The sequence below is a fragment of the Aotus nancymaae genome, unplaced genomic scaffold, assembly GCF_030222135.1.
Source record: "Aotus nancymaae isolate 86718 unplaced genomic scaffold, 86718_ANA_hifiasm-v0.15.2.pri h1tg000003l, whole genome shotgun sequence".
Taxonomy (NCBI): Eukaryota; Metazoa; Chordata; class Mammalia; order Primates; family Aotidae; genus Aotus; species Aotus nancymaae.
The window spans coordinates 73,738,523-73,763,153 of record NW_026988414.1 but is presented as its reverse complement, the minus strand read 5'-3'; the positions used below and the strand labels follow the sequence as shown (position 1 = coordinate 73,763,153).

Sequence of the window (24,631 nt, the reverse complement as noted above, 5' to 3'; positions counted from 1 at the left end):
GTTGTTTGCAGGAACCCATCTCCCACCACTCTCCCCCACCCACACTGCAAGCGCAGCCGCCTGAGCTATTTATAGATCCCAGAAGCCACCAAGCTCCCTCCGCATTCCCCGCCTTTGTGCATGCTGTTCCCTCTGCCTGGTCCCGGCTCTGTGAGGTCTCCCGTTAGCCCTAGCTTCCTTTCTTCCTCCTGGGTACCCTGTCTGCCACCTCTCCACTTTGATCAATTATTTCCTTGAGACTGTCTATTGGCCTGTTGGCTTACCCCCACCCGACCGAGAACGCCTTGATGGCAGTGAAGTGGTCTTGCTAATAGAGCCCAGGACAGGCTCCGCCACGATGTCATCGCCAGGAAATGTTGGTGAATGAATGAATGCTTTCTGCTGCGAGTTAGACCCACTCCCTGCAAACGGACCTAAGGAGAGGCGCCCAGGCCCGGCCCCCAGCGCTTCTGCAGCAGGGAAGCTGCGTCCAGAGAGGGCTGGGAGGTTGCTCCCAGGCCGGCCGGTGCGCGCTCAGGGGGCGACCCTCGGAGTATTCAAGGCAGCCAGGCAGGCAGGTGGGGGCAGGGCGTGGGCGCGGACACACCCCCCGCAGTGCTCCCGGCGCCCGGCAGGGGGCGCCGCCCCGCCGGCCCACGCCCCGCCGCGCGCCGGGCAGGCCCCCTCGCGCAGGCGCGCTGCCGCGGGCGGAGGATCCGGGCCGCGCTTCCTCTCGCCAGGCCTGCGAGCTTCCTCCCAGCGGAGCCACGGGCGAGCCGAGGTTGGCCGCCGCCGCCGAGCCCGCCGCCGTCCTCCCGCTCCTTGTCCCACCCGCGCCTTGCCCGGAGGTCCTGCCGGGGCGGGGTCCGAGCGGGCGACCGTCCGGCCGTGCCGCCGTCGGGGCCGACCCCTGGCCCGCCGTCCCTCCCGCCCCAGCCAGCCTCTGGCCGCCGGAGCCCGCGGGGCGTGGAGCGCGAGGATCCCCGCGGCCCGGATCGAGCGTCCGGGGCGGCCCCCGGCAGCCGGCGCGACGTTCCGAAATCAAACCTCAGTGGCGGCTCTCGGAAGCGGAACTCTGCCGGGGCCGCGCCGGCTACATTGTTTCCTCCCCCCGACTCCCTCCCGCCCCCTTCCCCCGCCTTTCTTCCCTCGGCGACCCGGGCTGTGCGGCCGTCCTCCTGCCTCTGCCTGGCGGGCCCTCCTCGCCTCTCCTCGCACCCGTACCTCTTTGTACCGCACCCCCTGGGGACCCCTGCGCCCCTCCCCTCCCCCCTGACCGCATGGACCGTCCCGCAGGCCGCTGATGCCGCCCGCGACGAGGTGGCCCGGACCGCAGTGCCCCAAGAGAGGTGAGTGCCTGGCCGTCCCGGAGTGTCTCCTGGAGGGAAGAGGGTGGAGGTCGCGCGTGTAGCCTCTGTTGCTGCCACCGTCGCGTCCACTCCCATGCCCCCCTCCCCCCTCCTTTACTCCCTGCACGCGTTCGAATTCTCCCAGGAGCCACTGTCAGAACCCGGCTAGGAAGGGAGCGCACGAGGGAGGTACTGCCCCCCAGCTCCACGGACTTGTCTCCCCGCGTCATCTCGAGTCCTCCTCTTGTGGAGCTCAGAGTAGGAGGTGGCTGGAGTCTGGAGCAGAGGATCCGTATGAGCCAGGTCCCTAGAGAGAGGGCTGGACTCCCTGCCCTTCCCTGTCCAAGGCCTCCCTGCAGGTGCCCTGGCTTGTTTGGTTCTGACCCCTCCCTCATTACCCCACCGTGACCCGGCGGGCTGCAGGCAACCCCAGGGCCCAGCCGCCTCGGATGAGCAGTTAGAAGCCCAGGTCCTGGGACGGAGCCTATCACCCATGGCCTCTCAGAAGACCAGGCCTAAGCCAAGGGACCTCTGACCTTTGGGTGGGAAACTGGGCAGGACTTGGGCCCGGTGGAGGTCACTGAGCATTAGCACCATGCCCCCACCTTCTCGCACTCTCGGCCGCACATTCTCCTTGGCTCTTTGTGGCCCAGACCAGGTGTCAGGAAGGGGTGTGTCTAGCCAGCAGATTTTTGGAGCTTAACTGCCAGTTCACTTCCCCGCCCATTTTGTAGACTCAGGAACTGAGGCTAAAGGGAGAAGTTGCTACCCCAGGCCGCTAGTGGAGTTAGGCCGGCTATCCTTTCATCCCCAGCTCTGCAGGGCTGGATGGCTGTGGATGGAAGGAAACCAGGCAGTCACCTTCACCCACTGGAGACACAGGCCCCCAGCTTGGCCCTGGAGGGACCTTGTTGGGTGAACACGTGCTTCCCTGCAGAGGGCTGGAGGGAGTGAAAGGGCTTCCGGCCCCAGCTGTGGCTGGGTCCGCTAACGGGAGATGTGGGGAATGTGTGGTGTGGGACCATCTGTGTGGTGTGGCAGGTAGGCCTGGTCCTGGCCCCAGCTCTGAGTTGAAACAGCCCGGTGGTCAGTCCTGACCCAGTGCTCCCCCACGGGCCCAGCTGACACAGGAGCAGCCAAGTTCAGAATAGGAATGGGGTCAGGATGGGAAAGGTGGAAGCCCTGTCTCCACTGGCAGCAGGCTACAGAGTGGGGACACCCAGGGGGCCTATTTCAGGCTCCTAGTACTGGAAGTCCCAGTGTCTTTTTTTGGTGTGGCCACAGCAGGAACAGGACAAGGGCAGCAGGGGCGAGGTTGGGGCCTGGCAGGATCCTCTGGCCCAGGAGAGCAGGCAGTGCCCTGAGGGGTACTGAGCGGTGTTGGGGGCTCCCTTGGAGCTGCTGGCACTTTTGTCCTGTCCAGGTCCCTGCTGATGATGTAGGATGTTTTTTTTTTTGGTTGGTTGGGGTTTTTTTTTTTTTTTTTTTTCTGGCTCTCCTGACATGCACAGTGGAGGGGACCCAGATGTCCTGGGACTGTGAGACTCCCCTCACATGGCCCCACACCCAGCCCTAACTTCCTTTTCAGCCTGAGGGGCTGAGGCTGGGGCCTGACTTGGTTGGCTCCCTCCCGCCCCAGCCAGCCATTTTTTTTTTTTTTTAACCGACTGTGAGCTGTGAGGGTGCGGCCCAGGGTCCCAGGGCCTTTGTAGAAAGGAGTCTGGCTTCTGGCTAGCACGTGTACAGTGATGTGCTTTTCATTTGGCAAGCCTGCTGCCTTCCTCCCTCTCAGAAGTGGCTGCTCTTCTCTCTGCATTGGGTCAGGGGCAAGGAAAGACAGGAAAATGTTCCCTTTCACCACCGCAGGGAAGCCAGGCCCCAAGAGACTGAGCCACACAGAGCGGCCCACGGCAAGGGTTGGAAATTCTGGGGACAGAATTCAGCTTCCTCCAAACAAGTACAGATAGGGGTTGAGGCCGAGGATCTATAGTGTGACGTGGGTGCCCCCCAAAGGGGGCAGGCCTGCCTGGGTGTGATTCTGGGCTCCATCTTTTGAGAGATTTTAAAACCTTGACAAGTTGTCTTCAAAGAACCAGAGATGTTGAGTCCGGGAAAGAGAAGGTAGGGATACATTCTCATATGTCTGAGGGACTGTCCCAGTTGAGAAAGATATCCCCTGGCAGAAATTGTCCCAGACACCTGGGCCGGAGCTAGGGACCAGGTGGGTCCCAGGGAAGTGAATCTCAGCTCGTTATAAGGAAACTATGAATGTACTCGTTTTCTTGATTTAGAAAGTAACAAAACAGCGCTACAGAAAATTTAGCAAATGAAACAAATCACCCACTGTTTCTTCAGCAGGCAGCGCCTGCGTTAGCATTTTCGGAGTTCCCTGCCAGTCTTTTCCCCGTCTCTTTCCTTCATCGCTGTTGTCATTGGAGTGTGTGCGCCGTGACACCTTTTTTCATTTAATACGGCGTCTGTGGGCATTTTCTATAGTGCTACACGATCTAAGTAACATTGCCTCTAAAAAGCTACGGAATACTCCAAGCCGGCCTGCTGCAGCGCCATCACCCATACGCTGGAGAGTGTGCGTTTTTCTTCTCTGTTGCTGTTGTGGTGGTTGTTACTCTGAGTCCCAAAAGCAGCCGGAGTGTTGGAGGGCACAGGCGACTTGGTACCCGACTGAACATGGGTTCCAGGCCCAGACATGCCACTTAGGCCCAGGGTGGAGGGACCTTAGGTAACTGACCTGCTGAGCCTCTTTTATATAAGTAACAGGATGGTGACACCTACTTCAGAGGAAAGTGTAAGGACAGTGTCAACTAACTAACCAAGGGACTCAAAAGTGCCTGGCACAGCCCCTCCTCCACTCCCTCTGGGAGTAGGATTGGCATTGTTGAAGGAGTGCCCACTGCTGGCTGCCTCAACCTGTGGGAAGATGCCTGAGCCATGGGCTGATGTTGGCTGACCACTCACCTGGCGAAGAGGTGGTCCCTGCCTTGGGAGCCCCTCTGAAACCCTGTGGCCCTGACGTTTTAGAATACTATGGCCAGTGTTCTTCCCTGCCTTACCCTCTCCCCATCACCATGTGATTGGCTGGCCTAGGACCTGGGGCTGGCCCTGGGCTACTGGTTAGGGTCCGGAAACTGACCTCACCCATTCCCCTTCCAGTCTTCCAGCATCAGAAGCATCAGAGCTGAATAGACAAGGCCTCTTCTCTTTTTTTTTTTTCTTTTTTCTTTTCTTTTGAGATGGAGTTTGCTCTTGCTGCCCAGGCTGGAGTGCAATGGCACAATCTCTGCTCACCACCACGTCTGCCTCCCAGGTTCAAGTGATTCTCCTGCCTCAGCTTCCTGAATAGTTGGGGTTACAGGGGTCTGCCACCACTCCTGGCTAATTTTGTATTTCTAGTAGAAACAGGATTTCTCCATGTTGGTCAGGCTGGTCTTGAACTCCTGACCTCAGGTGATCCGCCTGCCTCAGCCTCCCAAAGTGCTAAGGATTACAGACGTGAGCCACCGCACCTGGCCGACAAGGCCTCTTCTTTAAGAGGCTGGCTGCTCTTGCCTCCCAGCTCTGGCTAGGCCAGCCCAGCTCAGCATTTTCCCAGAGGAAATAGAGGCCTACTTAGCCTGAGACTTGGACAAGGAACCCAGGCATCCTGAGCCCCAGCCTAAGAACAGCCATGCCAGCCTCATCTTCCCACCCTTTCCCGGTAGCCAAGGAAGGGAAGGAAGCTGGGGAACGGAGGGTAGGAGGATTCTGGAACCTTCTAGAACTTCCCAGCAGGGAGTTCAACAGTCTACTTAGTCACTAGGAAACTCGTGTGTTAGCCTACCCCTCTTCAGCAGGTGTTCCCCAGGTCTAACCTGAGTGAGTGTGTATCGCTGTGACCCACCTGCTTCCTCCTGTTCGGCTTTTATGGAGACCAGAGTAACTGGGAGTGCCCTCCTAGAGCCACCCCGTGGGCAGTAGGAGGATACCAGTCTCTGCTTGGCAACCCTGGGCTTAAGAGACAGTAGCCCCAGATGACCCTAGGATGGCTCAGGTCTAAGCTAGGGAGGGGTCCTCCCCCAGGTGGCTCATTTAGTACAGAGGGCCCTTGGGCACACAACCTCAGACTCCAGCTGCCAGACTTTGGCCTGTGGAGTGTCTCCCTCCTCCCTGGTCTTAGTGTAAGGGAAGTGGGCTTGACAACTGCCCTCCTGTCCCACAGCTTGGGCTGGGATGAGGTCACAGGGTGGGGTCCGCCCCAAGATGCTGGCCTGGCCTGGCTCAGATGAGAGCCCTTTGGGTGTTTCTCAGTTTCCCCCGCCCTTGGTTGGGGACAGGATGGGTGGAGGAGCAGGCCACCCCCAGCGCCCGGCAGGGAGCACTGCCTCCCTTCCTCCTCCCCTCTGGGTCCCTTCATCCAAGGGCTGGAAATAGAATCCGCTAAGTAATGATTAAAGTCAAATTCAGACCTAAAAATAAAGAGCTGGTGAAGGAAGAGCTGGTGCTCCCTGCATGGCTGAGGGGAGAAGTGAGCAGGGAGAGGCCGGCTTGGGGTGGCTGAGCCCCTGCTCCTTGGGATCAGGAGTACTCCACCAGTTGCGGGGGCTGCTCTTTTATCTAGCTATGATGTAGCCCACAGTGCCTATTAAGTGTAGTCTGCACCAATCAGGGCAGACTAGCAGGACCCATTAGAAAAATCCCATTTTTCCCATGGGGAAACTGAGGCCCAGAAAGGAGAAGTGGTATATCCAGCGACTATTTGGGAGCTACTTTCAGCAGGCCCCCAGGGACTGGAGGGCCCTGTGCAGCCCAGCCTGCCCTTTCTGCCTGCTCAGTTTCTCTTCCTGGTTTTGAGGTGCTGAGATGAGGGCAGCTTCTCATCACACACTAGCTGTGCACACACCCTCCAACCGCAGCTTCCCTCCGCCCCTCCTTCCGTGGTCTGGGCCCAGAGTCGAAGGAACAAGCAGAAGAGAGCCTCCTTGGTGCCCCCCTGGCTGCCCTGATCATGGCATGTTTGTAAGCCTTGTGGGCAGGTGAAAACCTGGTCATCGTCTGCCCCCTGTGGACCCTGGCTGCTGCTTCTCAGCCCAGCCTGACACCTGGTCCTCATGCAGACTTGCACATCTATCTGTCTGCAGCTTGTGCTGTCTGCGCTGCCGGGAGACAGGAGGGAAGGATGGAGATCAAACCCTGAGAGCTCCCCTGCTGGCTGGTAGAGAAGACGAGAGTCAGTGAGGGGAGGCCTGTGGTTCTCACTTCCTGGCAGGGCTGGTAGGAGCGCTGAAGCTGGGGATCTGCGTGGGCTGGGGCAGCCTGGAGGGCCTCCTGGAGGGGAAGGACCATTGAAAGTCAAGAAGCATTTAAAGAAGCACGGTGGGGACAGAGGTCCTTATTTGGAGCTTTTGCCCTCTCTAGGGCTGCTGGCCATTGTCTGTGTGTCCCTCCACAGGCTCTTGGCCTCTCTGTGAGAGCGCGGGGTGTGCAGACACGCAAGAAGTGGGCACAGAAGTACCTCTGCTCCCCAGAGCAGAACAGCCAAGCTCTGGAGAGACCTCCCCTCAGTGCCCCCCACCTGTTCATTTTCAGAGTGTCATCTGTCCTGCCCAAGGGAAGGTGAGAAGAAAGGTCCCCTAACCAAGTTCAGACAGATCTGAGCTCACGTCCCCAAAGAGATTAACAGTCCTTGCCCCATGGGGTGTTTTAATGATTAAGAATTAATGCAGTGCCCCGAACCTGGCTGGGACAGTAGGCTGTAAGTCCTGAACCCTCATTCTCAGCCCGTTCTGCTGGAGGAGTGTGTTGTAGCAAGTCTGTCCTTTGTGCTGGTCCCCATAGCTTCACCTTCTGAGCTGTGTGTTCTTCAGGTCCCAGTTCTGAAGTGAGGAGACCAGAAATTTGGAGGCCAAAGTTCCAGACAGCTCATGGGCCTCCAGCCTTCAGTCTCCCACCTATAATGTGGCCAGGAGACTTTGGGGTGAGGGATAAGAACATGACTTTGAAGGGTTCATTGGAGGTTAGTGCTGAGAGGTTATATGTAAATGTAGGCAAATGAAGATGCAAAGACCACATCCTGTGCTAAGGGGATGGGGGAGCAGAGTGGCCTGGGTTAGGGCCCTGGGGAGGCCCAGAGTCCCCATTGCCCAGCGCTTGTAGGTAATTAGGCTCCTGAGCGGTAATTAGAATCCTTTCTGGGCCAGGAATGGCAGCCTCAAGCCGCAGCGGTGCCTGGGGAGGAGGCTCCCCATAAGCCTGCTCTAACGCCAGCCCCCACCTCTCCCAAACCACTAGACGGGATTTCCGGTCCCACGGAACCATTGGGGGCAGGAAAAAAAAGCCAGTGAGTTGCCATAATTTGATATTTATCCATTAAATCCGCCCCTCCCCTTAGGTCGGGGTGCTGAAGGGAGCCCCAGGGTGGGGGTAGGGCAGCGTGCACTAGTCCAGAGCAGGCATTCTTCTGTTCCTTCACGACCCCCTGGGAGGTGTAGGCATCTCTGAGGCCTGGTGCCCAGTTCTGCTGCTGCCCACCCTGAGACACCTGTACGGGGTGGGGGTGCTGAGGGACCACTGGGGCGGGCTGCGGGGGTCAGTGGACGCCCTCCAGCACGCCTCCTTGCCTGATGTGCAGTGGGGAGTATCGCAGTGCCATCAGCCTGGTGTCCGCTGCAGAACCAGAGGTGGGGCTAATTTTATTGCTGCCAAACTTGCCCAACCGCTGGTGGGTGCCCCGCCCTCCTCAGGTGCACTGCCCTTTCAGGGGCGGGCCCAAATCTGAAACTTAATTCTGTCTGTGTCTGTACTATGACCTGTAGGCCCTGCTCAGAGGCTCCCTGGGCCCCCATCCTGAGCCTTCTTCAGTCTTCAGTAACTCACTCTGTACCACAGTTGCAGTCTTAATCCAGGCCTACTCCAGGGCACCCTGGGGTGGGAATAGGGCAGCATGCCCTGGAGCTGAGCAGGCATTCTTCTGTTCCTTCGAGACCCCCCGGGAGGTATAGGCATCTCCAAGGCCTAGTGCCTAATTCTGCTGCTGCCCACCCTGAGACATCTGTGCAGAAATATGCTAAAATTCTTCTAGCTCCTTCTCCCCTCACCCTTCTTCCTGGAAGCCTTCCCAGCTGGCCCCTGTCTCGCAGTCTGTTGAGGCACTGAACATACCATGCCATGGTTGACCAACCAGGAGGGCAGGAGCCAGGTCTGCATTTTGTAGGGGTTCCTAGCACCCAGCCCTGGCCTGTACACAGAGCAGGGGCGGGTGAGTGGTGACCTTGGGTCCCCAAAGGCAGGACCTCCTGAGCCCTTTCCTTCTCTACCCATCCTAGTCTACCAAGCATGGCTCTGGGCACACAGGAAGGCTTCCGAAACACTGGGTCAAAGAATGAGAAGGCAAGGTGGACTTTGCTGATGCCTGTTGCCTCCAGTGGCTGTCCCCATCCCCCAGTGCTTCCAGCTGGGTCCTGTGGCAGCACCAGAATCTCTAGGGGCCGTGGCCCTGAGTTCCCCCAGGTCTTTTATGTACTTCCCTTTTCAGTGGGTATTTTTAGCTGGGTGTAAACAGTTACTGAAGGCTCCCACGCCCCATTAGGCAGCAGAGTTTTGGCTGGGGGGCGGGCAGGGCAAGGGAGCCCCTTGACCTCCCGTGGCCCTCAGAACGTGCCTGGCCTTGGGGGTCTACAGCTGCTTCCAGGGTAGGAAAAGGGCAGCCTGGGGGTTTCTGGGCTCCAGTTCCCCTTTCTCCCCACTCCTTGTCAGCCTAGGCTCCCAAGAAAGGCCTGCCTGAGGCTGCGGCCACTGACCTCAGTGCTTGGGCACAATGCCAGCCTGTTCTCGGGACCCCAGCACAAGGGCTGCTGGGAGCTGGGTTTAGGGCAGGAAGTCAGAGTGAAGCACTGGTCCTGCCACATCCCAAGCCCCTTGTCCCCTAGCTCTGTGGGGCTGGGGTGACAGCTGCTGTCCCTTTGGGGTTAAGCATAGTCCCATTGGTTATGGGACCTTGGTGTGGTACTGCCAGCCTGGCTTCCTCTTTTGTTTGTTTGCTTGTTCATTGATTCACTCATTCATTCAGTGCTCATTTACTGAGCAGCCCCTTTGGGTCCAGCCCATGCAGATGTGAGTCAGACCCTCACTTTCCCCCTGCAGAGCTCCCAGTCCACCCTAAACCACAGGCCACAACCAGTGAGATTCTCACTGGAGCACAGGGATGTGTGAGGCCTTGGAGGCCTAGGCAGCTAACACAGCTGGGGACCTAAGGAAAGCTCTAGGGAGAGGTGGTTTACAGGAAGTTTCTTATTTCCAATTTTATTTTAAAGGGGAATGTAATAGATGCATGTAGCTCAAAAAAAAAAAAAAAAAAAAGCCCAAAAGGACAAAATAGCAAATAAACAGTAAAAAGTAAGTTTCCCTTGAACTTGATCCCACTCTCCCTTCCCATCCTAGAGGCAGCCTCTGTTACCAGTTTCCTCTGTCTTTCCAAAGATAATCGAGGCATGTGTGAGTTTAGGGAGGTGTTGTACCAATACCTCTTTAAAAACACAACTTGTAGTATTCCACACAGAATCTGCACCTGGCTTTTTTTCACAGCCTTTTATTTTGAGTATTTCAAACCTACCAAAAAGTTGAAATAATAGTATAATGAATATTCATATATCCTTCATGCGGATTTGCTAGTTCTTGACATTTTACCTCTTCTTTTGTCTACATAGACATATGTGTGTATGTATTTTCTGCTGATTTGAGTGTTAGTTGTAGGCATTGTATCTTTTCATTCTAAGAACTTCAGTGCGTATCTCTCTTTTTTTTTTTTTTTTTTTTGAGACAGAGTTTCGCCCAGCCACCCAGGCTAGAGTGCAATGGCACATTCTCAGTTCACTGCAACCTCCACCTCTCAGGTTCAAGAAATTCTCCAGCCTCAGCCTCGCGAGTACCTGGGATTATAGGCACACACCACCATGTCTGGCTAATTTTTTCGTATTTTTAGTAACGACAGGGTTTCACCATATTGGTCTCAAACTCCTGACGTCAGGTGATCTGCCCATCTCGGCCTCCCAGAGTGCTAGGACTGCAGGCGTGAGCCACTGCTCCCGGCCGCGTGTATCTCTTATGTCATCACTATGTCATGATCACACTTTTAAAAATTGACATTAATTCCATGTTATCTATTCTGTCCATTTCCCCCGTCCCCAGGTGATTTTTAGAGCTCTTCCCCCGCCGACCCCTTGATACAGAATTCAATTCAGGATCATTCATTGAATCTTGTTGTCATGTTTCTTTAGTGTCTTGTTTAATCTAGAACATTCTCCAGCCTTTTTTTTGTTTTGCTCTTTTATGACATTGACATGAAGATTCTGGGCCAGTTGTGGATTTGTCTGATTGCTTCTTCCTGGTTGGAGTCAGGTGGAACAGCTCTGGCAGGAACGCCCCCGCACCAGGCGATAGAGTCCTCTTCCAAGAGGCACTCAGTGTCGCCTTGCTGGCGATGCTTCATTGGATCACATGGTTCCGGGTGTCCGCACGTCTCCCTGTAGTGCAGGTGTCCTTCCTGTCTCTGATGAGCCTGTGGGATGGGACTTGGAAGCTGTGTCTGCCCTGCTCCCCTGGCAATGACTTGAGCTGGTGTTTTGCCATTTCCTGTGCTCTATCATGGGGGGTGTTCTGTATCGGCACCTGGAGATCTCCTCTGGCCCCATCACACCTAGAGCTATGCTGTCGCCTTGTAGGGATATCTTGTCATTTATCCACCCAGCCCCCCACTGATAGACATAAAGGCTGCCTCCCCATCATCTCCTGCTACTACAGACAGCACTGCAGGGACTGTCCTCCTGTGTTTTTTTAAGGCATGGGTGCTCCAGAAGCAGTTCCTCAGCTGCACCCCCCCAAGGTTGAGTGGAAGTCCCTCTGTAAAGAAGGAGAGAGTGGGGAGGGAATGGCAAGGCGGGGAAGGAGGCAGGGCGCAGGTGTCCTGGGAACAGCAGATGGGAAACAGGTCTGGCTGAGGCACCAGAAGCCAGCAGGTCCCAGAAAGGTCAAGTGACTTTCCCAAGGTCACACAGCAAGTTGATGCCAGAGCCAGGTACAGGACTCAGAGCCTCTGACACCCAGGACGATGTTCCTGCACTGCTCCATAGAGTAGCCTGACTCTTAAGTTTCAGTAACCCCAGGAAGGGCCCCCTCTCTGTGCCTGACCACCACTGGATTGTGGAGGCCTAAGTTTACAGTAGCTCCTCCCAGCCACTCTGGCTCTCAGCCTCTGACCTGGAGTGGGAGGGTCTCACCTTCTAGAGATGTTTTAAGGAGGGGACCCCAGCCTAGGCACTGGCTGGGAGGCTGCTGAACCATCTTGGCTATGGCCACTGACCTCAGCGCTTGGGCACAATGCCAGCCTGTTCCCAGGACCCCAGCACAAGGGCTTCTGGGAGCTGGGTTGGGGCAGGAAGTCAGAGTGAAGCACTGGTCCTGCCACATCCCAAGCCCCTTGTCCCCTAGCTCTGCGGGGCTGGGGTGACAGCTGCTGTCCCTTTGGGGTTAAGTATAGTCCCATTGGTTATGAGACCTCGGTGTGATGTAGCCAGACTGGATTCCCCCTTTTGTTTGTTCATTTATTCATGTATTCAGGGGCTTATGACCCCACCAGGGTGGAGCCATCCAGGAGCGTTAGCAGCTCCCACTCGCAGGATGTCTGTGGCAAGGCAAGCACCATTCTGGTGCTGAGACCGCAACTCCAGTCCTCACAGCAGCCCCCAGAGCCCAGGGTTATCACCAGTCCATTGCACAGATGGGGAAACTGGGTTCTAGAGTCATAGCTAGCAGAGTAAAGGTGATGAGTTGAGCCCTCTCCCCTGTTTCCAGACCCTCTGAGGCCCTCAGAGCCCAGCTCCTCAAGGGGCCCACCCAGAAAGCCTAAGCGCTGCCTGTGCCCCTCGTAACTGCTTCTCCCTCCTCCCTCCTCCCTCCTCTCTCTCTTCCCCCTAGGCTAGTGTGGTCCCCATGGCAACTTCTGGGGCATGTCAGGCAGAGAGGCAGGGGGCTGGCTCAGAAGCTCAGGAGTTTGACACCTGAGTGGGACAGGATGCTCACTCAAGGTGTGGCCCTCTGCACGCCCGCCTGGCCCCTGCGGGCCTCACTAGGAGTTCTCATCTGCAAAATGGGGATAATAATAGCTTCTCTGTCTCAGAGTTGTTAGAGGATGTGATGAGCCATAACGTGCCAAGGACAGGGCCTGGCACAGAATAAGTGCTCAGAAAACAGGGCCTGTTATTATTTTTATTATTATCATCAAGGCAGTGGGGAGGCGGCGGCAGTGGCAGCTGCAGGCCAGGAAGGGAGTGTTTGCAAACTGACAGCTGGAAGGGTGACTAACAGCGAGCAGCCTCCCTGCCCTCCTGTGGTGGCAGGGAATTTGGGGAGGAAGGGGGAGGCATGGGGATGCGGAATGCCAGCAGGGCCCCTATTCAGAAGAACCTAAAGGTTGAGGGCCCGGCCAGCCAGCGTGGGACCCTAATTCAAGCTCCGGGCTGTCACCCCTAACTTGCTACATGACTTCAGGCAAATTCTTCAACCAGTTGAGCCTCATTTTCTGCTTCTGTAAAATGGAGGTGAGAGGGTAAGAAGAGCTCACAATCCGCCTTCCCTCCCCGCTCTCCCTCCCCCATAGCTTACAGTCCACGGGAGGCAGGGGTAAGGGGTGGTTCCCGTGCTCAGTGGTAGCTGAGTCATGTGGATGGAGGCAGGTTCCAGGCCCATCCTCCTTGGGCCTCAGTGTCCCTGCCTACACAGCAGGAGCTGATGGGCTGGCCTCTGGGGACTAGAAGGGCCCTGTGTTCTGGGAGGAAGGGAAGCCCTTTTGTCCAGGGCATGGGGCAGGGGTGTACCAGACACTTCCAAGTTCAGGGTTTCATTCCAGCCCCTCCTCCACCAGCTTTCAGGGGATCCCTGTTCTCCCCTTTGGGGTAAGTGATGTAAGGCTTAGAAGGGTCGAGTCGCTCACCCCAGTCACACACTCGACAGAGCTAGGTATTAAGCCCAGGCCTGACTATAGAGTCAGGTGTGCAGCCTGGAAGTGGTGGTTCTCCCTGGCTTTCTCCTCCCCAGCTCCCTCCGCTCTCCACGATCGCATACTCCCCTGCTGAAGCCCCCCAGGCCCCATTGCCCTCAGAATCAAACCCTGGTTCCTCACATTGGCATGGAAGTCCCCTTGCTGCCTAGCAGAGTGTATGCTGGGCCACTTGAAACCATCCCCTACAGCATCCTCTGAGCAGTGGTGCTCGGGGTAGGCTCTAGAAGTTTGTGGGTTCCGAGAGCCCCAGATGGGTAGGGTCTGCCTCCTGCCTTCCCTCACCATTGGCTTCCACCCAGGCCAGTTTCTCACACTGTGCCGGTCCCCTGCCTGACACTGTCGCTCAGACTGCTATACCAACCTGGGGTGCCTTCCCTGGCCCGCCCTGTGCCTGTCTAAGCGCTGCAGTCTTCAGGGCTCAGCCCCAGAGCTCCCTCCTCCAGGGAGCCTGCCTGAGCTCTGCAGCCCATGCTCACTTCACACTCCCAGCACTTGCACTAAAATGTCTTCTCCCACGCTACTGCACTCCATTCTGGGCTACAGAGCAAGACTCCATCTCAAAACTGATAATGAATTAAAATAAAATAGTCTTCTTCCACAGGGGTAGGTAGCAATATTTGTGACTATCAGCCTCGCCCCAGACCTCATCCATTGTATCAAAGAGACCATCAAAGAGGCGTATGGAGGACTTTCTCTTCTTTTTTTTTGGAGATGGAGTCTTGCTCTGTCGCCCAGGCTGGAGTGCAGTGGCACGATCTCAGTTCACTGCAACCTCTGCCTTCAAGCAATTCTCTTGCCTCAGCCTTCTTAGTAGCTGTGACTACAGGCGCACGCGCCACACCCGGATAATTTTGTGGTATTTTTTTTTAGTAGAGCCGAGGTTTCACCGTGTTGTCCAGGCTGATCTCGAACTCCTGAGCTCAGGCAATCTGCCTGCCTCAGCCTCCCAAAGTGCTGGGATTACAGGCATGAGCCACCACACCCGGCTGAGGACTTTCTCTTCTAACACACTGTGACCACGAAGATGCCACTGACCCTTTCTAAGCCTCAGTTTCCTCATCTGTAGAAAAGGAAACAGTAGTTCAGCCCCTCTGCTTCCTAAGACAGGTCCAAGGGGACCCTGGGCTGGGACCACAAAGTATGTGTGTGCAGACAGGGATAGGCTGCTGCCCTTAGGGAACGGGGTTGGCTAGGGGAGCTTTTTTGGGGAGTCAACTTTATTGAAGTTAATACACAGTTGACCCTTGAACAACACGGGGGTTGAGGACACCAACCCCCTGCCTGCAGTCAAAAACATCACATACTAACTTTTGACTCCTCAAAAACTTAACTACTAATAGCCTATTGTTGTCAGAAAGCCTTACAGATAACAAAGTTGATTGACACTCATTTTGTTTGTTACATATATGCCGTATTCTTAACAGTAAAGCAAGCTAGTGAAAAGAAAATAATTAGAAAATCTTATGTCCAGGTGCGGTGATCACACCTGTAATCTCAGCACTTTGGGAGGCCAAGGCAGGCAGATCACTTGAGGCCTCTAACTTGAGTTCAAGACTAGCCTGGCCAATATGGTAAAACCCTGTCTCTACTAAAAATACAAAAATTAGCCTGCTCTGGTGGTATATGCCTATAATCCCAGCTTCTCAGGTGGCTGAGGCATGAGAGTTACTTGAATCTGGGAGGTGGAGGTAGTTGCAGTGAGCCATGAGTCACCCCACCACTGTACTCCAGCCTGGGTGACAGAGTCTTGCTCTGTCTCAAAAAAAAAAAAAAAAAGGAAAAAGAAAGAAAGAAAATCATAAAGGAAGAGGAAATATACTATTCTTTTCTTTTTTTTTTTGAGACAGAGTCTCTCTCTGTCACCCAGACTGGAGTGCAGTGGCGTGATCTTGGCTCACTGCAGTCTCTGCCTCCTGGGTTCAAGCAATTCTCTGCCTCAGCCTCCCAAGTACCTGAGATTACAGGCACCTACCACCATGCCCGGCTAATTTTTTTGTATTTTTAGTACAGCAGGGGTTTCACCATCTTGGCCAGGTTGGTCTTGAACTCCTGACCTCGTGATCCACCCGCCTAGGCCTCCCAAAGTTCTGTAATTACAGGCCTGAGCCACTGCACCCGGCCTGGACCTACTATTCTTTAAGTGGAAGGGGATCATCATGAAGGTCTTCATCCTTCATATTGAGTATGCTGAGGAGGAAGAGGAAGAGTTGGTCTTGCCATCTCAGAGGTGGCGGAGGTGGAAGGGAAGGCAGGAAAGGCAGGCACACTCTGTGTAACTGTTAATGAAAAAAATCCAGCCACGTGTCGTGGTGCATGCCTGTAGTAACAACTGCTCAGGAGGCTGAGGCAGGAGGATTGCCTGAGCCCCAGGAGTTTGAGGCTGCACTGAGCTATGATCATGTCACTGCACTCCTGCCTGGGCAACAGAGTGAGACCCTTTCTCCAAAAAAAGGAGAAAAAAATCCATGTGTAACTGAACCTGCACAGTTCAGACCCATATTGTCCAAGGGTCAGCTGTATACCAAAAAGCGTGCCAGTCACAAGGGTGCAGCTCCTGATTGGGCCCAGGCAGTCCGTACAGCCAACACCCAGAGGTCCCCTTGCACTTCTCCCAGTCTCCTCATCACGAGGGCAGTTACCCTGACAGCATGGAATAGTTTGGCCAGATTTTGAACTTTATTCCAATGGAATTACATGGTATGTACTTTTCTGTGTCTGGCTTCGTGGTTAGCATTTTATTTATTTATTTTTTAGAGACAGGGTCGTGCTGTATAACCCAGGCTGGAGTGCAGTGGTGTGACCTTGGCTCACTGTAGCCTTGACCTCCCCAGGGTCAAGCGATCCTCCCACCTCAACCTCCTGAGTAGCTAGGACTACAGGCACGCACTACCACACCCAGCTAATTTTTGTGTCTTTAGTAGAGACAGACTTTTGCCATGTTGCCCCAGGCTGGTCTTGAACTCCTGGGTTTAAGCAATCCACCCGCTTCGGCCTCCCAAAGTGCTGGGATTACAGCCATGAGCCACCGCACCTGGCCATCATTATATTTAGCAATTCATCAGGATTGGCCAGGTACGGTGACTCACACCTGTAATCCCAGCACTTGGGGATGCCAAAGCAGGTAGATCACTTGAGTCAGGAATTTGAGACCAGCCTGGCCAGCACGGTGAAACCCCATCTCTACTAAAAATACAAAAATTAGCCAGGTGTGGTGGCACGTGCCTGTAGTCCCAGCTACTCAGGAGGCTGAGGCAGGAGAATCACTTGAACTCAGGAGGTGCAGGTTGCAGTGAGCTGAGATTGCACTACTGCATTCCAGCCTAAGTGACAGAGCCAGACTCAGTCTCAAAAAAAAAAACAGAAAATAAATCCGTCAGGGTTATTTAATGGCTGGAGTTTGTGTTTGCTGCTGTACATAGTCCCTTTTGTGAATATGCCGTTTATCATTTTCCTCCTGGTTGGCATCTGGGCAGCTCCCAGTCTGAGGTTTATTACAAAGCATGCTGCTTGTAGTCCTCCTATGCCTGTCCAGGTGGACACATGCCCTGTGTCCTCTTGGGTGTGTACCTAGAAGTGGGGTCAGTGTACATTTAGAGATGCTGCCCGGGCACGCTTTGGCAGGTGAAGGACCTGAGGGCCCACAGAGCATAAGGGACTTGCCCAGATCACACAGCCCCTTCTCAGAGCTGCCCCGGGGCCCCTTGCCCCACAGACCAGTAGCTGGCCCCGGGCCTCGGCCTGATGGGCAGGTGGTGTAGTCCTGCTAGCCTCCAAGCCCCCTTTGCCCCTTTCTGTCAGTCCTGGAAGACCCGCTGTGGCCTTAGGGTTGGTGGCTCCTCTGTCCCTGGTGGTCCTCAGCCCTCATGCCCCTCTCTACCCAATGCCATCAGCCTGCCAGGACTGGAGAGAACGGCCTGTGCATCAGATCCCAACGCAGGATGCTCTTGGCGCCTGTTCACACCCAGTGAGGAGCCGGATCTCAGTAGTTGGGGGGCATCTCTTCACACCCCTCTTCAGTCTTTGTGCTCTTCCCCACAGCTCTAATGGTACCAAGTGACAGGTCAGCTTTACTGTGACTCGGGGACGCCAGAGCTCCTGAGAAGATGTCAGCAATACAGGTACCACAGGGGTGAGAGTCTGGGACATGCAAGCATTCCCACCAGCCCCAGGGAGTGCTTAGTAGAGGAGAGAGGATGGAGCTTAGATCAACCCACTCCCCTTTTCCCAGCCCTCTGGCCCTGCCCAGGCCTTAATGAAGTCGGGTTCCAGCACTCAGTCAGACACAGGCTGGGGAAGTTGGGGAGTCTCAGCAGGAAGGGACCCAAGGCTCATTCTCCAGGCAGAGCACCTCACCCAGTCTCACAGATGCCAGCTCAGAGGCTGTGACAACGAGGGTGTGCTGGCAAGTGGCTGGAGGGGGCCCAGGCTGCACTTGCCCACCTGTCACCTGTCCTGCAGGCCGCCTGGCCATCCGGTACAGAATGTATTGCCAAGTACAACTTCCATGGCACTGCCGAGCAGGACCTGCCCTTCTGCAAAGGAGACGTGCTCACCATTGTGGCCGTCACCAAGGTAATGAGGTGCCGCCCACCCCACCCTCCCACTGCTGGGCCTTCCCTCTTCAGGGGGAGGTGAACCTGAGAGCATATCTGGGCTGTCCTCTCCCCAGGACCCGAACTGGTACAAAGCCAAAAACAAGGTGGGCCGTGAGGGCATCATCCCAGCCAACTACGTTCAGAAGCGGGAGGGCGTGAAGGCGGGTACCAAACTCAGCCTCATGCCGTGAGTACCATGAGGCAGGGTTGGGAGGGAGGAGCATCAGGGACAAGCAGGGAGGCCGGGGGTGGGGGGCTGGGGCGTTGGCGAGGGCTTCAAGAGGAGGTGCAGGGCATGGGTGCAGGACTTCACAGAGCAGGGCTGGGGGCAGGGGCAGGAGTGTGGCAAAGAAGGGACAGAGAGCAGAAGAGGAGGGCCTCAAATGCCTGACTGAGCAGGTGCCAAGCAGGTGCCAAGCAGACGGAGCTCCTTCAGAAAGGGGGGCCGGGGCCAGTACCTTTGGGCTACCGTGACCTCCGGCCCGGCTGCTCCCCAGTTGGTTCCACGGCAAGATCACACGGGAGCAGGCGGAGCGGCTTCTGTACCCGCCGGAGACAGGCCTGTTCCTGGTGCGGGAGAGCACCAACTACCCCGGCGACTACACGCTGTGCGTGAGCTGCGACGGCAAGGTGGAGCATTACCGCATCATGTACCACGCCAGCAAGCTTAGCATCGACGAGGAGGTGTACTTCGAGAACCTCATGCAGCTGGTGGAGGTGAGCTGGGCACCTGCGGGGCCTCGCTCCCACCCTCACACGCCCTAACCCATCTGGGGCCTTTCTTTGCACGTAGCCCTGGCTTCCAGCTCCAGCCCCACCGCTTCTGCCCGGGGACCAGGCGTACTGGGCAGCTTCTGTGAGCCCTGGTTTCCTCACGCCTTGGTGGAGCAGCTGCTGTGTGCCAGGACTCACCTCTGACCCCAGAGTGCCACCACGAGGAAGGGAGCCTTATCCTCATTTTATAGATCAGGAGTCGAAGGTTCAGAGCGGTTACAGGACCCGCCTGAGGTCACACAGCTGTAAATTGGAGGTGCCAGGACTGGAATCTGAGTCTGTCTCTGATCCCAGAGCTAACTTTCCTGCAGCCACTCACAGACCTGCATACCCAGAAGTGTGTGCAGATCAGGAGCCACGCACCTTGATCCCAGGGCCCCTGAGTCTCCCGCCTGGCAGCGCTGGCCATGCCACACCTGCCATCCGGTAGCCACAGACAGCCTCCATGTCCCTCTGTATTGACTCTTATCTCCCTCCCCTGCTGGCCTGGCTTGGACTGTTGCAGGTGAGGGTAGGGTCCTGGGTACTCGTGGCTAGAGGCTGGTATCAGAACCAAGCCACAGGTTGCCCTCTGCATCAGATACCCATGGGGCCTAGAATGGTAGCAACAGCTGTGTCCAGCAGCCGAGTGTAGGGTGGCCTGGGAAATGGGCCATACGTCATAATCCGGGACTTCCTTAACCCCTGCCCTGCCAGAAATGGGGAGCCCTCCCCACTCAGTGACTCCAGGCTGGGCGGGGCCGGCCTCTGCCGCCCTCTGGTGGTCAGGCCTGGGCGGTGCATATGGGGTACTTTGGGGCTGGCTCTGAGCACCCTGCCCCCACACCCTGCAGCACTACACCTCAGACGCAGATGGACTCTGTACGCGCCTCATCAAACCAAAGGTCATGGAGGGCACCGTGGCGGCCCAGGATGAGTTCTACCGCAGTGAGTGCACCCCATCCCAGACCTTCTGCCCGCCCACCTCCTCCCACACAGGCTTCCTGGCACTGCCCCCACCCAGGGACCTCCAGAGAACCCCACGTGCCTGATAGTCCCGTCAGCCTCTGTCGTCCCAGCCATGTCCCTCACTGGCCCCTCCCCACAGGTGGCTGGGCCCTGAACATGAAGGAGCTGAAGCTGCTGCAAACCATCGGGAAGGGGGAGTTCGGAGGTGAGCTGGGGTGGGCCGCCTGGGGGGCCGAGGGACCCAGAACTTGGGAACAAGCCGGCTTCTCTGCCCTCAGACGTGATGCTAGGTGATTACCGAGGGAACAAAGTCGCCGTCAAGTGCATTAAGAACGACGCCACCGCCCAAGCCTTCCTGGCTGAAGCCTCGGTCATGACGTGAGTGTGGGCGGGGGCGGGGGGAGGTTGGCCTGGGCTGGGGGTGAGTGGTGGGGCGGTGTGGCCTTTCTGACCACCCTTGTCCTGCCCCAGGCAACTGCGGCACAGCAACCTGGTGCAGCTCCTGGGCGTGATCGTGGAGGAGAAGGGTGGGCTCTACATCGTCACTGAGTACATGGCCAAGGTGGGCGCCTTCCCGGGACCCGCACTCACGCTTTCCAGCAGCCGAGAAACCCCCACTGTGCTCTGGGACCCCTGCTCCTCAGTCCCCCCACCCCACATGAGCTTCGAGTCACAACGGCTGGGCTTTTGTCCTGGTTTACTGCTTATTTACTGTGACCCTGGACACATCTTGTCACCTCCAAGCCTCAGTGTCATATCCAGGAAATGGAGATGATAACAGCTGATCTCAGAGATCTGTGAGAATCACGGGCTAAGGCATGAACAACACAGTGGTGTCCGGCAGGGGTGTCCTGGCCCCTCCCCACTCCTCCCCTCCCACACCTCCCTGGAGTGTCCCACCTCCCGGCCCCAGCATGCTGTGTGAGAGGGCTGCAGAGCCGTCTGACCTCTGGGACTGGTCTGTCCTTCCCGCCCCCAGGGGAGCCTCGTGGATTACCTGCGGTCTCGGGGTCGGTCAGTGCTGGGCGGAGACTGTCTCCTCAAATTCTCACTGTGAGTGAAGCAGCCTCTTGGATGGGTAGGGTGCGAGGGGTTACCCTGCCCTGCCGAGGGAGCCCCGGTCTGAGGGGACGTGTGGCTGGCCTATCCCCAGAGACGTCTGCGAGGCCATGGAATACCTGGAGGGCAACAACTTCGTGCATCGAGACCTGGCAGCCCGCAACGTGCTGGTGTCTGAGGACAACGTGGCCAAGGTCAGCGACTTTGGTCTCACCAAGGAGGCTTCCAGCACCCAGGACACGGGCAAGCTGCCGGTCAAGTGGACAGCCCCCGAGGCCCTGAGAGAGAAGGTGGGGCAGGCCTCCCCCGGGGCCTGCAGAGGTGGGCAGGAGTCCTGGGTCACTCCCCACCCCGGAGTCCCAGGATCTGATGCCGCTTCTTCCATCCACATGGCAGAAATTCTCCACCAAGTCTGACGTGTGGAGTTTCGGAATCCTTCTCTGGGAAATTTACTCCTTCGGGCGAGTGCCTTATCCAAGAATTGTGAGTATGGCCACTGGGTTCAGGGTGGCTCTTGAAGCCAGGGAGGGGTTGGCAGGGGTGTGAACCTCCTTGGGACCTGCCTCCCCAGTTGAGGCCTGGAAGCCTCAGGCCTGCCCTGGGGAGCTCTCAGGCCACCCTCCGGGCCTGGGTCTGGGGCAGAGTTGATGGGGATCCCGAAAGGCTGCAGGGTAGATGTCCTCTTTGGGCCATGCCCTGGACTGACTCCTGCCATCCCCCTGGCCACAGCCCCTGAAGGACGTCGTCCCTCGGGTGGAGAAGGGCTACAAGATGGACGCCCCCGACGGCTGCCCGCCCGCAGTCTACGAGGTCATGAAGAACTGCTGGCACCTGGATGCCGCCACGCGGCCCTCCTTCCTGCAGCTCCGAGAGCAGCTTGAGCACATCAAAACCCACGAGCTGCGCCTGTGACAGCCGGCCTCCGCCCGGGTCATGGGCCTGTGGGGACTGAACCTGGAAGATCATGGACCTGGTGCCCTGCTCACGGGCCCGAGCCTGAACTGAGCCCCAGCAGGCTGGCGGGCCTCTTTGCTGCGTCCCGGCCTGCACCCCTCCGGCCCCGTCTCTCATGGACCCACGTGTGGGGCCTGGGGAGCCCACTGAGGGGCCAGGGAGGAAGGAGGCCACAGAGCAGGAGGCAGCGCCCCACCACGTCGGGCTTCCCCGGCCTCCTGCCGCTCGCCTTCTTAGAGTTTTATTCCTTTCCTTTTTTGAGGTTTTTTTTCCGTGTGTTTTTTATTATTTTTCAAGATAAGGAGAAAGAAAGTACCCAGCAAATGGGCATTTTACAAGAAGTACGAATCTTATTTTTCCTGTCCTGCCCGTGAGGGTGGGGGGGACCGGGCCCCTCTCTAGGGACCCCATGCCCCAGCCTCGTTCCCCATTCCGTGTCCCGTGTCCCGTGTCTCCTCGATCGCCCCGTGTTTGCGCTTGACCGTGTTGCACTGTTTGCATGCGCCCGAGGCAGACGTCTGTCAGGGGCTTGGATTTCGTGTGCCGCTGCCACCCGCCCACCCGCCTTGTGAGATGGAATCCTAATAAACCACGCCATGAGGACACCGCCGCCCGCCTCGGCGCTTCCTCCACCGAGCCTGCCTGTCCTGCCCAGTCGTCCCCCCCCATGCCATCTTGTCCATCCCCCTGTCTCTGTGAGTGGGGCTGGGTGGGGAGCATGGCCGGGAGATGTAGCCGCCGCTTTGTGTCAGCTGCACGAGTGAGTGTCCTGTGTCTGCCTTCGGGGAAGTGCTCACCTCCTGCCCCACTGTCCAGCCGGCTCTGGGGCCCCATCCACAGAATGCTGCTGAGGGTTCCAGCTGCCTCCCGTGCTGTGTTCAAGCCTGCAGCACAAGGAGGGCCAGAGCCAGGAATGGGAGGGAGCCCAGGCCTGCACAGATGGGAACAGGGTTCCAGTCAAGCCCCCTGTGCAAGAGTGAGAAAAAGCAATGGTTGGCCTGCTGGACTTCCTCTGGTAGGAAGAGAAGTGTCTCCTGCCTGAGAAGATGCTGACTGGAGGGGATGGGAAAGCTGCTCGTGGTTCTCCAGATTCAGCCAGCTTTTGCCCTGTCCCCACCCCTGCTGTGTGCCAGGCCTTATGTCATACTCAACTTGGCAGGGGCAGAGGATGCGGGGCAGAGGGGAGAACCCCGCACCTTCCAGTCAGGGGAAGTCCCTCCCCACCCCAGCTTGTGGGGGCACATAGAGGGAATGTGGACCAGCCATGAGATTTTCTCCCCTCAGTCAGGTAGTCCAGGGGCAGTGGTCAGTACAGAAGCTCTGAAGGTGTGAGGAGGATTCATGTAGCCCCTAAGACAGGCAATGGGGTGCCCCCCTTGTCCAGTTGTGGCCCTGACCCTTCCTCTCCCAGCCAACAGGATGTGAAATCCAGGGAGTTCTGACTGTGTGTTCCTCAGCCCCACTGTAGCTCCATCCACTGTGATCTCTCCTTGCTGCCTCCGGTCCATCCACTCTGCACACTGCCAGGCTAATTTTTCTGCAACCACACCATTCATTCAACAACAAATATTTGAATACCTGCTGTTTGCTAGAACTGGGGCTCAGCAGTCAGCAAAACAGACCCTGTGGAGTTCACAGTTGGGAAGGCAATCAAATAGTCACACATAGATGGCGACAAACTTAAGTGCTACACAAGGAACACAAAACATGGGAGTCTAGATCAGGGAGGGCTTCCGGGAAGAAGCAGCATTTAAGCTGAGATCAGAAGCAGAAGAGTGAACAGGTGGTACAGCGGGAGTTAGCATTCCAGGAAGGGATGCTGAGACTGGAGGGAGAGCAGCTTTGTCTCAGATCTCCAACGTGGGTGAGGATGTACAAACAGGCCTGAGACATGTGACTGTGGCAAAGACTTGGCTTTTATCAAACAGAGAATCATGGGAAGCCAATGACAAGTTTGATAAGGAGGGTGACTTGTCAGATAATATTTTTTGAGATGGAGTCTTGCTCTGTCACCCAGGCTGGAGTGCAGTGGTACCATCTCAGCTCACTGCAACCTCCATCTCCCAGGTTCAAGCAATTCTCCCGCCTCAGCCTCCCAAGTAACTGGGATTACAACAGGCATGCGCCACCACGCCTGGCTAATTCTTGTATTTTTAGTGGAGATGGGGTTTCACCATATTGCCCAGGCTGGTTTCAAACTCCTGACGTTAAGTGAGCCACCATCTCAGCCTCCCAAAATGCTGGGATTACAGGCATGAGCCACTGCACACGGCCCAGATAGGTGTTTCTGAAATCACCCTGGCTACTGCTAGAGGAGTTTGAGAGTGCAGTGAGGACTGATCAGATGAGAGACGGTCTCCAGAGAGATGTAAGAGCTGAAATGACCGAACTTGGCTAGGGATTCAGTGTGAGGGTGGAGGAGAGGGAGGGGCCATAGCAAGGCCTGACTGAGCAGAAGGGATGCAGGGAGGGCAGCAGGGGGCATCCGCCGAGCAGGGACGGGAGACTCATACTTAGCAGGGAGCATCATGAGCTCTGCTAAGGGCATGTTAGGGTTTTCGTTTTGTTATTTTGAGACAGGGTCTCATTCTGTTGCCCAGGCTGGAGGGCAATGGTGCAAACACGGCTCACTGCAGCCTTCACCTCCCAGGCTGAAGCAGTCCTCCTGCCTCAGCCTCCAAATTAGCTGGGACTACAAGTCATGCCTAATTTTTTGTAGAGACAGGTTCTCCCTATGTTGCCTAGGCTAGTCTTGAACTCCTGGGCTCGAGCAATCCTCCCGCCTCGGCCTCCCAAAGTGTTGGGATTATAGGTGTGAGTCAGTGCACCCAGCCACGTGTTGAGTTTTAAGTGAGGCTTTGAAACTGCCAAGAGCCCGGGCACAGTGGCTCACGCCTGTAATCCCAGCACTTTGGGAGACCAAG

General features: G+C 56.7%; 1 protein-coding gene across 3 annotated transcripts; it reads left to right on the top strand.

Annotated features, from left to right (window-relative positions):
- Window positions 1–691: 691 nt before the first annotated feature.
- On the top strand, window positions 692–22,317 carry CSK (C-terminal Src kinase). 3 transcript variants are annotated; one of them, XM_012457642.3, is made up of 13 exons: window positions 692–1,328; window positions 17,416–17,495; window positions 17,836–17,949; window positions 18,047–18,159; window positions 18,470–18,689; window positions 19,580–19,673; window positions 19,834–19,899; window positions 19,973–20,072; window positions 20,166–20,256; window positions 20,674–20,747; window positions 20,848–21,043; window positions 21,150–21,236; window positions 21,483–22,317. In XM_012457642.3, the coding sequence occupies exons 2-13, from the start codon at window positions 17,481–17,483 to the stop codon at window positions 21,663–21,665; spliced, it is 1,353 nt and encodes a 450-aa protein (XP_012313065.1). In that variant the 5' UTR covers window positions 692–1,328; window positions 17,416–17,480; the 3' UTR covers window positions 21,666–22,317. The 3 variants fall into 3 exon arrangements, with proteins under 3 accessions (XP_012313065.1, XP_064238713.1, XP_012313066.1); XM_064382643.1 differs by lacking the exon at window positions 692–1,328 and adding an exon at window positions 3,431–3,449; XM_012457643.3 differs by lacking the exon at window positions 692–1,328 and adding an exon at window positions 6,350–6,938.
- Window positions 22,318–24,631: the final 2,314 nt, after the last annotated feature.